Source organism: Puccinia triticina, chromosome 11A (assembly GCF_026914185.1).
Source record: "Puccinia triticina chromosome 11A, complete sequence".
NCBI classification, from domain to species: Eukaryota; Fungi; Basidiomycota; class Pucciniomycetes; order Pucciniales; family Pucciniaceae; genus Puccinia; species Puccinia triticina.
In genome coordinates this window covers 1,009,350-1,021,789 of record NC_070568.1, presented here as the reverse complement: position 1 = coordinate 1,021,789, position 12,440 = coordinate 1,009,350, and the positions used below count along the sequence as shown (strand labels likewise).

General features: G+C 46.6%; 1 protein-coding gene across 1 annotated transcript; it reads right to left on the bottom strand.

Moving 5' to 3' along the window:
- Positions 1 to 7,023: 7,023 nt before the first annotated feature.
- On the bottom strand, positions 7,024 to 8,836 carry PtA15_11A103 (uncharacterized protein; the record flags this gene model as incomplete). The annotated part of the gene is made up of 2 exons (XM_053160978.1): positions 7,024 to 7,104; positions 8,717 to 8,836. The coding sequence occupies 2 exons, from the start codon at positions 8,834 to 8,836 to the stop codon at positions 7,024 to 7,026; spliced, it is 201 nt and encodes a 66-aa protein (XP_053024970.1).
- Between the last annotated feature and the right edge of the window lie 3,604 nt (positions 8,837 to 12,440).

Here is a 12,440-nt window from a genome sequence, read left to right as displayed (position 1 = left end):
TAGAAGATGCTCAAGATAAATCCTTGAAGCTTACAGAGAGTCATTTCATAAGAAATAAAGCTGTAGATAAACTTGATATGTGAGCATGGAAAAGAGAAACTCTTTGGAAAAATTCCTGATTCATCTATTGTTCAAAATGAATTTCAATCTGCACACAAAGATTTGGTAGTAAATTTGAAACCGTTTTGATGTATTAAATACTAGAGGCCAAAGCGGCTACGCCGCTGCAGGGTGGAAGCCTACGGCCCCATGTAAACCCATTTTTTGCTGTTGGATCTCACCCCATCCTCCTATTGAATCTCATTTTGCTAACCCACAATTCTGCGGCCTCCACCATTGAATACCCCATGGAGCTAAGTTGAACCCCTGTGCCACAAACACCTCTTTTGTCACAGGCCCCCTCCCCAGACACGCCCACACCTGCTCATTCAATCCAAGTCTTCCAGTAAACATTTTCAATTTGACATTTGTAGCCTCAATATCACAACATGATTCTTTTATTGTGGCTCTCATCATCCTCACACAAGATTTCCAGGCAGCGCCACAAGTTATGTGTGATATGAATTCCCTGGGCAGAACACACAATCATATTGATTGGTAGGTTTTTATAGTTTTTTATTTTTGTTGAGGTAATTGCTGATTTGATTGCTTGAAATATAAACTGACAAGGGGGAAAATAGCAATTCCAAGTCTTCTCCCCTTGCTACATGTATTCAAATCACCCACTCTGCCAGAGATGTGTTACCACACCTCGACTGTCAGCTGGCTAGTTCAAACCAGTTACCCCTTAACTGGCTCAAAAAGTCAGCATAGCAGGCAACTTCCTCTCAATATGCACCCAGGGCCACAATCAATGTACGTACAACAAGTTGATAGTTGCAGTGATTTGTTATTTTAGTTTGGTTTTTTTCCGTTTGTACCAACAGCTTTGTGGGAGGTGATTTGAAGAATAATCTTTGTGAGCGGGACAATGTTCCCGTGGAATTGACCTTGGTTGTGGATCTGGAAGCATAAATTTCATTGAAGAGTTCATTTCTGAAGATCCAGCTTTCAAGAGATTGGATTATTAGGTTTGCTATAGTCCTCTGTCCTCACCAAGACAAGGCATTAAAGATCAGAGAGAGAAAAACATGCTAATGAAGATGCTGCAGATGAATGTGATTATCAGGCTGGGCAGGACAATAGGTGAGTTGGAGGCATGGTCATCATGGAGCGTTTCTTGGTTTGGGTTGATGATCAAGCTCTTTGTCGTGCACGGTCAAAGAAGAACTGGTGTCCCAGGGGAAGATCTTGACCGTAGAGCTGCTTCAAACCAAGTATTGGTTGTTGCTAGATAGACTCAGCTTGAGATACAGGGGGCAATCATGTTTGGGTGTCTAGTTGACTGCTTGACGTTCACAATAGATGTAAGCCATCGTGGTTCTGGAGCCTGATGCAAGACAGACCATCCCTCAATTAGCCATCCGCATCCCTTATTCATGGCGAAGGAATGACAGTAGATTGGATCACTGGTTTACGGGGCTCTCAAACGTGAGAGCAGAAAAGTACTGGAGCAATTAGGTTGAAAACAGAGCCCTCGCGAGGGGACCACCCATTGTCAGGGCGCTAGATTAGGATGGATTCATGAATGTTAAGTTCGGCAAAAAACGCGATGCAAAAGTTATAAGACCCCTTCACATGTGCAAAACGAAAAATGCAATTGGGTCAATCAAATACAATACATGAAAAGGTAAATCTGGGCTACTGAGGATTACAAATAAATAAATTCTTTGATGAATACTGGTGCACAACTGCAGCCCTTGACCAAGCTAGCTAAACAGTGCTAGTCACATTCTCAGATATGATTCATTTTTTCAGAGCTCCTGTTTATCTCAATTGGCAGCCTGTGCAGTGTTCTCGTAGATTGCGTCCTTATAGCCAGCAGCGTCTTGCTTGATACATGCAGACCCAACAGGCTCCTTGAGCCTTTTGATAGTGTCTTTGAGCGAGCAGGGTCTTCGAGAGCCTGCTCGCTCAAAGAAAATGCAGGTAACTGAGGAAATTAGGATATTACACATTTTACCTTTTGAATCGGCGTCTTGACAAAAATTTTCATGCAGTCGGTTAACAAGCTCCAGACACAGAGGAATAAGGGTGATGTAACGTGAATCAAAAACTTACAATTTTTGTTCATTAACTAAAGTAGTTCTTCGCGATTGGTGCTCATTGGGACCTCCACCCCATGCATACGCAGCCACCCGCGCGCTCGATTGTCTGACCAGCTGACATATCCACTTGACTTCGAGGCGAAATCGGAATACTTCTTTGAAAAAAGGTCTAAGATTTCCTCTTTCTTGGCCTAGTAGTCGGACTTCAGAAATCCATTATCAATTAACCAATTCGAATGTAGAGAAAATCAGATTCTCATTGTCAGTCAACATCCATGAACACCGGGATTATTAAAGGCAATCCTGTCTCATTTGGCTTTTGCTCCATCCACCAATGATAATACTTTGTTTAAGATCCTTTCCAATCCAACAGTTTTCTTGCCCGGGTTTGAATAAACAATCTCGTGCTTGTACCAGATGTTTAGCAATAGCATGACATTCCAACCAAGATCCAAGAGAAATTTTTTTCCAGCTGGAGTAAGATTTGTTACAAGCGCTATAGTAGTTGTCCGCGCCCAAGAAGAGATTACTACAAAACGTTCCAAAAATGATTAATTTTGTATCGCAACTAAACTGATGGTTAACAGTGTTAGGACTCAAAACATCTTTTTCCTTTTGGGTACCTGGTTTGATGATTCCCTTCCTCTCAAACGAGCTGTGTAGTAAGAAAACCCCCAAGTGACTGGAAACAGGTAGGCGGGCAAGCGCAGCGGTGGCGAGTACTGACGGAAAGAAAGATGGTGGGAGCGCTCGGTACATCGAGCTGATGGAAGGGGTGAGTTAGGAACAACAGGGCAAAACACATGACCAGCGTGGGCTTGTGTGTAGGAAAGCAATGGTTGCGTCTAGAACGGGCGTGGGATGAGCGAGGCAGCGTGGGAGCTGTATGGTTGGAAAAACTGTCGGCCAAGGGGCACGTTTGTGCAACCAATACTCATTTCAGTAGCCAGCTGTGGGGTGATGACAAGGAACGCAGGTGAGGGGAGTAACCAACCAGCGGTGAATGGGCAACAAGCTGAGTTGGTTGGAAAAGCGGCTGGAAGGCGCTGGCCCCGCTGGGTTGATACGGTGATGATAGCACTGGCGAATCATAACACCCAGGGGGTTAGCAACATGCGGTCGGGGGTGTGCAGTGTTGAATGCTGGTGGCATCAGGCCCAGCGTGATTATTCAAAGGAGAGGGAGTTGCACCGTTTTATCCCCCCAGGGGATCCGGTTTCGTCCTACCCCCTCCCTGGGAGCCCCCTAACCACTTGGTTAGGCCCTCCCTGGACACCTTTAACAACCGGCCCACTTTTGCTTGTTGCTGCGGCACAGCTGGAGGGTCATCCATAGGGCCTTCGGGCCTTTGGGGATTTCAACTTGTGCCTTTGTTTAACTGTTGTGTGTGCTATTTTTCGTTGTAAATTTGTAAAAAAAAAACACCCCAAAACTTAGATCCAGAGGTCTAGGATTTTGTGGATTTAAGAAAGTGGGATCAAATCTGCACTTGAAAAAAAAAAAAAAGAAGCCCCTTAACCCGTTCATGGCCTGTTGTTATTTCATTTATTTTCATTGTCTGGGTGCAAGTCGCACGTACAACTGGGGGTTTTATGGTAGTTTCACAATCTGAGATGCGGGCGAGACAGGGCCCAATGGATGCAAGAGAGTTGGCAGCTTTGCATACATGATCTGAGATGTGTGCAAGACAGGGCCCAATGGGCATGAGAGTGGGGAGCCCAATCCAAGAATCCAACCAGATATTCGGGTATTTACCGGATATCACGTGACCGCTACCGGATATTCTGCGCGGGAAATCCAACAACGTTTGAAGTGCATGCTTTGCAATTGATGTTTATACAATTGTTTGCTCCACCCATACTCTTTATTAGAAGCTGGGGCACAATGTGGTCTGACAAAAAGATCCACATCACTGATTAGCTCAGGTCCGCTCAGTATTGGTCCAACTTGGTGATTGATTACTAACCTGACAAAAAGATCCATGTCACTGATTAGCTCAGGTCCGCTCGGCATTGGTCAAACTCGGTGAGGAAAAGAGTTGAACCGGTACCGCGCGGCCTGACTGACTACATACAACTGCTGCGCATACGCAGTGACTAGTAGACACGTGGCAAACTCTAAACTACAAGATGATTAATGTTTTTAATAGGGGGGTTCACGATTGAATTTCGCCAGCAAGTTTTTATCTCCTCACCAGTAGAAATGCGCACGCTGCGCAATTAAAATTTTAGCCTCATTGTAACTCACCAGCAAAACCCCGCCAGCACGTTTTTATGCTGGCTGAGCAACGGAAACGTACTAGTGCTCATACCATTGGCGGCCTCAACAACCCCCCTCACCCTCACACCCATACCATTTCCAACTCGGCGGCCCAAGCAACAGCCCTCATCAACCCCTTGCGGTAACCCTTCCGGCATTCACCTCAACTCACTCCATCCATTGGTGATTGGCAGCCGGAGTACAAGCCCTCAACAACCAGCAGCCCCATATGTACCACCATCTCCCCCTGACGCTCTTGCCTCGCCGTCCGTCATATCGGCCTCCCCTGCTGACCCTCTTGTCACATCCCGCGAAGCCATCACCCGCTCAATGCACAGATACAGTGAGCGCCAACAGATCATTAGTGATCTGTTCATGATTTTGGTTTTCCTCCACCATCAGGAGACCAACGACCTCCTTGACTCAATAGTGGGAATTCCGAGAGTCCCTTCCCTTGGCGCAATAGTGGCTCCTGATGATCCCGGGCACGCGATTGTCATTGACCTCCTGTTTGAGGACGAATCAATGATTTCAGATCTTCTTGGTTTAGTACTCAGCAATCGATACTTGCATACACAATCCCCAGGAAAGACTCACAATGAATACAACCTGGCACTGTTGTTTGATATGCGGGAGGAGGACTTCAAGCAAGTGGTGTGGTGACCCATTTGGTTGTCAGCTAGTCAGAAGCAGTCTGCTGCCATCACCATCAAGATCAGCAAGCATCAAGATCAAAAAGCAACCATCAAGATTCTCACTCATCCTCAAGACTTCAAGATCCTCAAGAACTTCCCCCCCCATTTCTTTCTCTTGTTATCCTCTCTTCCCTCTCAAGTCAACCTTCACATTTCTTGGTCCTAACACAGAATGTACTGTGGGTTTATTTGTGAATTGTGTCTTTATTTCCTCTGTTTTTTTTCCTTCTTTCTCCTATGGTTTCTTCTTCCTCATTTCTTAGATTTTTGGTTTCTTTGTTTTCTTGATTCCTCTTCTTGTTTTATTTATTTTTGTTTCCTTTCTTTGTGTTGTTTCCTCTCCTCTCTTTCTGTTGTCTGCGGTGGGTGCGCGCGCATGGCGGGCGAGGAGATGATGACATGTCTGTGACAGACCTCCAGGAATCCAAGTTCCGGGCAAACTTGGAGGATGGGAGGCCATAGCATCCTGTTCTGATCCAAGTCAGGGTTTATCAATTCATTGATCTTTTTCCAAATCCGAGTCCAAAGAATCCCCAGAGTCCCTTCCCAGAATCCTTTTTCCAAACCAACACAACCGCCACCAAGGATTAAAACCCCGGCAAAACCACTTCCACTACGCTATCCATTTGAATCTCTACGGCTTTTCTACTGGACCATCCGTGAGAGCAGTCACTCGACACCATTCCCCTGCCAGTGCTGCCGCCGGCCTAGCACCAAGCGGAGCTCCATAGCAGTCCGCACAACAAAGCCTGGTTTTGTGTGGCTTCTGGAGCAGATCTATCTGAACCCCATCTTCTACAGCAAGAGCCCTCGCCAACAACTACCAGTACCACATCAGTTGGCCCTCACCCTCGAGAGGCTTGGATCCAATGGCAACGGGGCCTTGGTTGGCCAATTCTCAAGGAACCTCTCTGTGGGCCGCGGTACTGTTGTCAAAGTCAGTTGTTGAGTGGTCCAAGCTATCAATGATTTTTCCAAATTATGCCTAGTCTGGCCCGATTCAAATAGGCAAAAGGAGATATCTGATGTGATGAAGGCGGAAGGGTTCAAAGGGTGCGTTGGATTCGTCAATGGCACTACTATCCCACTGTACCAGCGTCCCACAATAGATGGGGAGGTTTTTTTTGATTGCAAGAAGCGATACTTGATCAACTGTCAGTAATATGTGACTGTGATTGGTTTATCACAGCTTACATGACTGGTTGGCCTGGATCGTGCGGCAATAGTTTAGTTTTCAAGAAAATGGGGCTCTACAAAGATCCCCAAACCTATTTTGATCCAGGTCAATTTCTTTGGTTATCGCACGCTATGTGTATGCCTACTAACAATCTCCTGATCCACAGGCCAGTATCTCATTGCAGACTCAGTGTACGAATTGAGTCCGCAGTGCATCCCAGCTTACAAGGCCCCTGCCGCCTACATCAAGGAAAACACCGAGTTCAATTACTGCCTTGCACGGTCGCGAGTTTGGAACAAGAATACAATTGGGATCCTCAATGGACGATGGGCCTCCGTTCAACACTTGTGCCTGGCCATCCAGAAGCCCTCAGACATGAAGGAGATAATTTGATGGATCAACTGCTGTGTGAAATTGCACAAGATGCTTGCCCGACTCGGGGATGAGAATTTGGCTGAAGAGGCTCCTTTGCCGGATGCAACCAACTCTGATAATGCTTGGGCTCATCGGGACAGTGTACAGGCTAAATGCCTTGAGGTGAATTACTCACTTGGGGTCTTGCCCCTGTGAATAAATATCTCAATTGTGTCACTTTGTTCCTGCTCATTCCTTTTCTCTTGGGTATCTCATGTTATCTCATCTCATATCTCTTAGGCTTGTGAAGGGTGATCATGAAACAAACATGATAACAGCTAAAAATTTCTTCTATCTATGTGTCTTGATCACAAATGAAAAACCTGTTGAATCAGTTGCTGTTGGTGGCTTTGCTGTCGGAGCCGTCCTCAGATCCTTCGGTGATGGCCTCTCTGTTTGCCTGGTTGAAGGCCTTGCCATTGCAAGAAAAACTCTAGAAACTGCTTGCAGTTGAGATGCAGCAAGCTTCAATCAACGCTCAGCTCAAGCTGGAGTCAAGCACTCAAATTCTGTGCTGGTGCACCTTCAAGTTGAGTGTGTACCTTGTTCAGCATTTCAATGTTGAACATGCTGTAGTGCTCATGCAGTAGGCTGAGGCAAATGAGCATCCCCTTGAGCACCCTTTTTTTTCTTTTATTAAAAACTCCATGTGCCATTGAATCCAGCCAGAATAACATAAAAAGGGTATGTACACATGAAAGGGATATGTACAGATGAAAGAAATATGTACACATGAAAGGGGAATGTGATGAGGTGTATTAACATATGAAAGGGATATGTACAAGGCTGAAACACTGCGCTGCGCTACAAAAAAGCGGTCTTTTAGCGCAGCGCAGCGGGTAACCGCTGCGCAGTCAGCCCAAAAAGCGGTAGCGCAGCGCCAGTCCCGCTGCGCTACCGCTGAAAATAGCAGGGGCCCGCTTTTTTCCCGACCCAAAAAGCGGTAGCGCAGCGGACGGGGCCGCTCCTTTCAGCGCCGCGCAGCGGCCACCAAAACAGCTGCGCTGCGCTTTTTTGGCTGGCAGCGGGGGAGCGCTACGCGGCCAGGTCAAAAAGCGGTAGCGCAGCGATGGTTCCGCTGCGCTACCGCTGAAAGTAGCGGGTCCCTGCTTCTTGCCAGACCCAAAAAGCGGTAGCGCAGCGGGCGGGGCCGCTACTTTCAGCGCAGCGCAGCGGCCACCAAAACCGCTGCGCTTCACGCTGCGCTGCGCTTTTTGAAGCGCAGCGCTTTCACCCTTGATATGTACACAAGATGAAAGGGGTATGTATGCATGAAAGGGGTATTCATGCATGAAAGGGGTATTTGCACATGAAAGGGATGTGTAAACATCAAAGGGGTATGTAAACCTGAATGATGAAAGGGGTATTGGAAGGGATTTAAACAACTCAAAGGGGGCATGTAAACATGAAAGGGTCATGAACACATGATGAAAGGGGTATGTACACATTGTGAAAGGGATACATGCACATGAAAGGGATATACACACATGAAAGGGGTATAAGCACATAAAGGGCTATGTACACATTATGAAAGGGTTGAATACATACAAAAGGGATATGTGCACATGAAAGGGGTATGTACACATGAAAGGGGAATTTTCACATGAAAGGGGAATTTGCACAGGTATCAACTCCTGTACTCAGTTTTTTGTACCTAGACTCACTCTTGCATAAATGAGGCAATGTGCATGGAATCAACCAGTGCTTGATTCATGCATGAGGCACAGCTTGCCTTGAGCTCTTGCATCTCAACTGCAAGCAGTTTCTAGAGTTTTTCTTGCAGTGTGCGCCTCTGTGCGCTTCCGGTCGGCTCTCCTATGTCTTGTGCCCCCAGGCGAGCCCCATTGCTTGGTGTTCCCTTGTGAAGACCTCCAGAGCGCATGATATGATGCAGTACATCCCAATATTTGCATAGCCTCCGAGTATAATCTGGGGCAGCAATCATGCATGGTTATTAGCGGCCACAGCCAGCTGCTGCACTGGAGTACTAGAGAAAACTGACTTAAGACTATCTGATCCGTCACACCGCCGAGTCTATCATGACCTCGTCCTCTAGTGCGTTCCATGAAATCGGCAGCGGTGCGGTAAGACTTTTCGAGGTCTAATATACGATGGCCTACCCCTATGACCAAATCCCAGAACATGTCTGTCAGTCAGTCAATTTCTCTCACACCAAAGCCGCGGAATCATTCGAGGCAACCTACGTCTCCAGTCGTTTTGGTGATGTAGGTGATTATCTTCTAAAATCACAACTATCTCCTGGCATATGTCGGCTCAGGACAGCCGGTTGCTGCCAATTGGGGACGCGGCCCTCCATTGCATGTAGTTGCCTGGGACCGAGAGCCAGCGCAGGAGAATGGTCATGCTTGATGGGCCGCCGTTGACCCGTCAGTCCAACGTTGGACCCTCCTTGGTTCCCTTGGGTTATCTGGTTTGGTGATAGTAGGATGAGTAGACGCCATGGTTGGGGGACTAAGTGGATGGAGAGGACTTTTCTGGGCTCTAACCAGTTCCATAGCCCCAACGGGCAAATCAATACAGTCGGCGGGCTGTATTGCTTGTACAGGCTTGCGATCCAAGAGCGGATTTTGAAGTTGGGGCAAAAATCTTGCCCGTCAATGAGCTACCCAGGCCTCCAAAGGCCAAGTTTTCCTTGCGCGATCAGGTGTAAATGATTAACTAAGTGTAGATTTTGCGTTGGTGGGTAGCTATACAACTACCCGGGTGGCTAACAAACATTTGAAGAAAAGAAGCTTGTGGCATGGGGAGGTATCATGATAACAAAAACACAGCTTTCATAATAAAGGAACCTTCTGACTGGCCCGACTAGGCCAAGAGCATTGAAAAAAGCAAATCAAATAGGGTTGGTGAGGATGGAAGTGGTGAAAAACAGGTGTCATGATTGAGCACACATTGGACTACCCTGAGTGGGCCCAGAAGATAGAAATGAGATGAAACATATACGATTCAGGCTCATAGAAGAGCTGAAAATATGAGGCATGGGGGGGGGGGGCAAGACCAAAGAGCCATTGATCTGCGAACCCCGCAAAGTCCTTCCTACCGGACCCAATGAAGAAAGAGGTGAGACATCCAACCCTATTAAGAGAAGAGATGAGAGAGAAAACCACGGACCATCTGTATCACCCAAAAATGACCTTTAAGAGGCCCTCGACCTCGGCCACAGTTTTCCCTTGGTCAAACAACTCGCGCGCGGCCTTGGGAGCTTGTTGTCGGCAACTAGGATAGGGTTGGCCATGGCGGACGGCTTGTCTTGAGTTTCTTCCCATCCTGGATAGAAGATCTCCTGCAAAGAACCATTGTCCTCATCATAGGTGGGGTTGTACAGACGGCCCAAAACCGAAGAGTTGAAGTCCCCAAAGAGGTGATGTTAGCTTTTGGGCCAAAGATAGCGTACATGCGTTTGTAGCATGGACACTTCCCCTCCAAGAGTTGGGCAAGTGTGGGGAGGTTGTCTCCTTCCTCGATCCCCGCGCCCATGTTTTTGGCCCATTGTTTGGCCTTCACAAAACGTTTTTTGTAGCCATCAATCCGTTGGCAAAGCTGACTACCGGTGAGGTGCAAGCAATTCTTTGACTTGTGATTAATGAATACCGCAAACATGTCGTACGCCGCTCCTTTGGTGACCTTAGTGGTACCTACCACCGTCTTGGCCCCATCACCAAAGATACGGGTGTAGTTTGCTTCGTCCTTGAGGTATGTGCAGACGTTCTTGTAGTCTTCAAGAATAAACGGGGGGCTCAAGTCGTTGGTTGAGCCATCAGTTGCCCCCGCGCCGGCAGCAGCGTCGTATATGGAGGTGTAGTCTCAAGTTGATCGTTGGGATGCAGGACGGGAATTGTGCGCACGCCCGCCGGTATTCTTTTTCTTGCCCCTTTGGCCCTTGAGCTTCTCGGCAGATTTGAGGGTTTTCAATCGCTCCTCCTCAGCCTTGGTTTGGGCCAGTTGCGCGCGATAAAGGATCATCTCGGCCTTCGTTCGGCGGGCTCGTTTGGGCTTCCCGCTTGCGGGCTCAGGGGCTGAATGAGGACCCTGGAAACCCCCTATAAATGGGGGTAATGAAAATGTATGAATTTTTTGGCAAAAACCCAAAATGGTAGGCACAAAAACGGTATGAATGGGCTTTTTTGGCCTCAATGGTAAGCACTTCAAGTGTATGAATTTTTTGCTGGGTAAGGGAGGGTAATAACTAAGATGTATGAAATTCCTGAGAGTGCAACAGAAAATCCCCTTCGCCCCCTCAGCAGCCCCCCTTGTCTTAGGGCCTATACCATTGGCATAGGGCATCAAAAGTCAATTTTACCAATTTTATTTCCCCCAATACTTCTTAAAACTTAACCTGAAAATCACCAGAAGGCATTCTTAAGCCCACAATTGAACCCTCCTATTGTTTTCTTTTTTGCATAGAGGACAAGAAAAATGGAAATTTTGCAAAATTGAAGCAAGATTTTATTCTTCTGCGCCCCCCCCCCCCCCTCGGCAGCAATGGTAGGCATTAAAAATGTATGAAAAACTGGAAAATCCCCGGAGTGTAGGCATGAAACGTGTATGAATCAAGTCAAAAAATGTATGAATTTTGGCGAAATTCTGGATTTTACATTACCCCCATTTACAGGGGGTTTCCAGGGTCCTGCTGAATGTAACGACCCAAGCAGATAATTAACGTTAATTATCTGAGCTGACAGACTATTATGCGTCTAGATTAATAAGCCAATTACTAATAATTGGATTAACTCGATCTGCTTGGCAGGATGGCGAGAGAATTCGATTTACATGGTGCTATGACGTATGATGATCGGCGATGTCGTCATTCGGGATGACCAGATTGTTGTCTATGTTTTGTTATGGCCTGGTGTATACCTCTCCGGGGGAGAGTTGATGCCCGCTACAATTGTGTAGTCGGGTGGTACCTTTTCTTCCTTCCCCGGGGTTTTTACAGGTTATGAGCCCAGTGTTACCTCTGTCGCGTGTTCAATTCCCATTGCCTGCATCTTGCACATGTCACATCTCCCCAGCTTGTAACCCTCACATAACATGACATAACTGTGTTAGCTACTCCTAGTCTTATATATAAGCATATTATTGATTATTGATTTAGGAGTGTGGTTGCCTTAAAATAGTTCCACGGTTCATGGGTGCCAAAAGTCCCATTTTAGGATAAATCATAGTATAGTCTTTAAAAATAGCATTAGTATAGTAGCCAGTATGCGTGAAAGTTGACAGTTAACAAGTCTGTTGGGGAGTAACACTTAGATTTGTATGTAGTTTCACACCAGTCCATTTGGTGTCCAATCCAATATCACCTCTGTTATCAGTGATATTGGCTTGCGGGGGAGTGTTATGGCCTGGTGTGTACCTCTCCGGGGGAGAGTTGATGCCCGCTACGATCGTGTAGTCGGGTGGTACCTTTTCTTCCTTCCCCGGGGTTTTTACATGTTTCTCTCCTCGCTTTCTGTCTTTCCTCTCTTCTTTCCTTTCTTTCCTTATCGGAATATTCTTTGTTATTATTATTGATCTCATTATACTTATTTATCCGAAGTAATTCATTCTTGAATTACAAACATCACAAAGTTTATCGTTCTCGCAAAGTATAAAGCATAAATCCAGAAACTGCTATCAAGCATCTCGGCGAACTATCCTCTTGGATAGTTTCATAGCCACATAGCAAATTGATAGTAGGCTGGGCCTCACACTGAAGCAGCAGATCGGGTCTGGACGGCCATTGGGTCC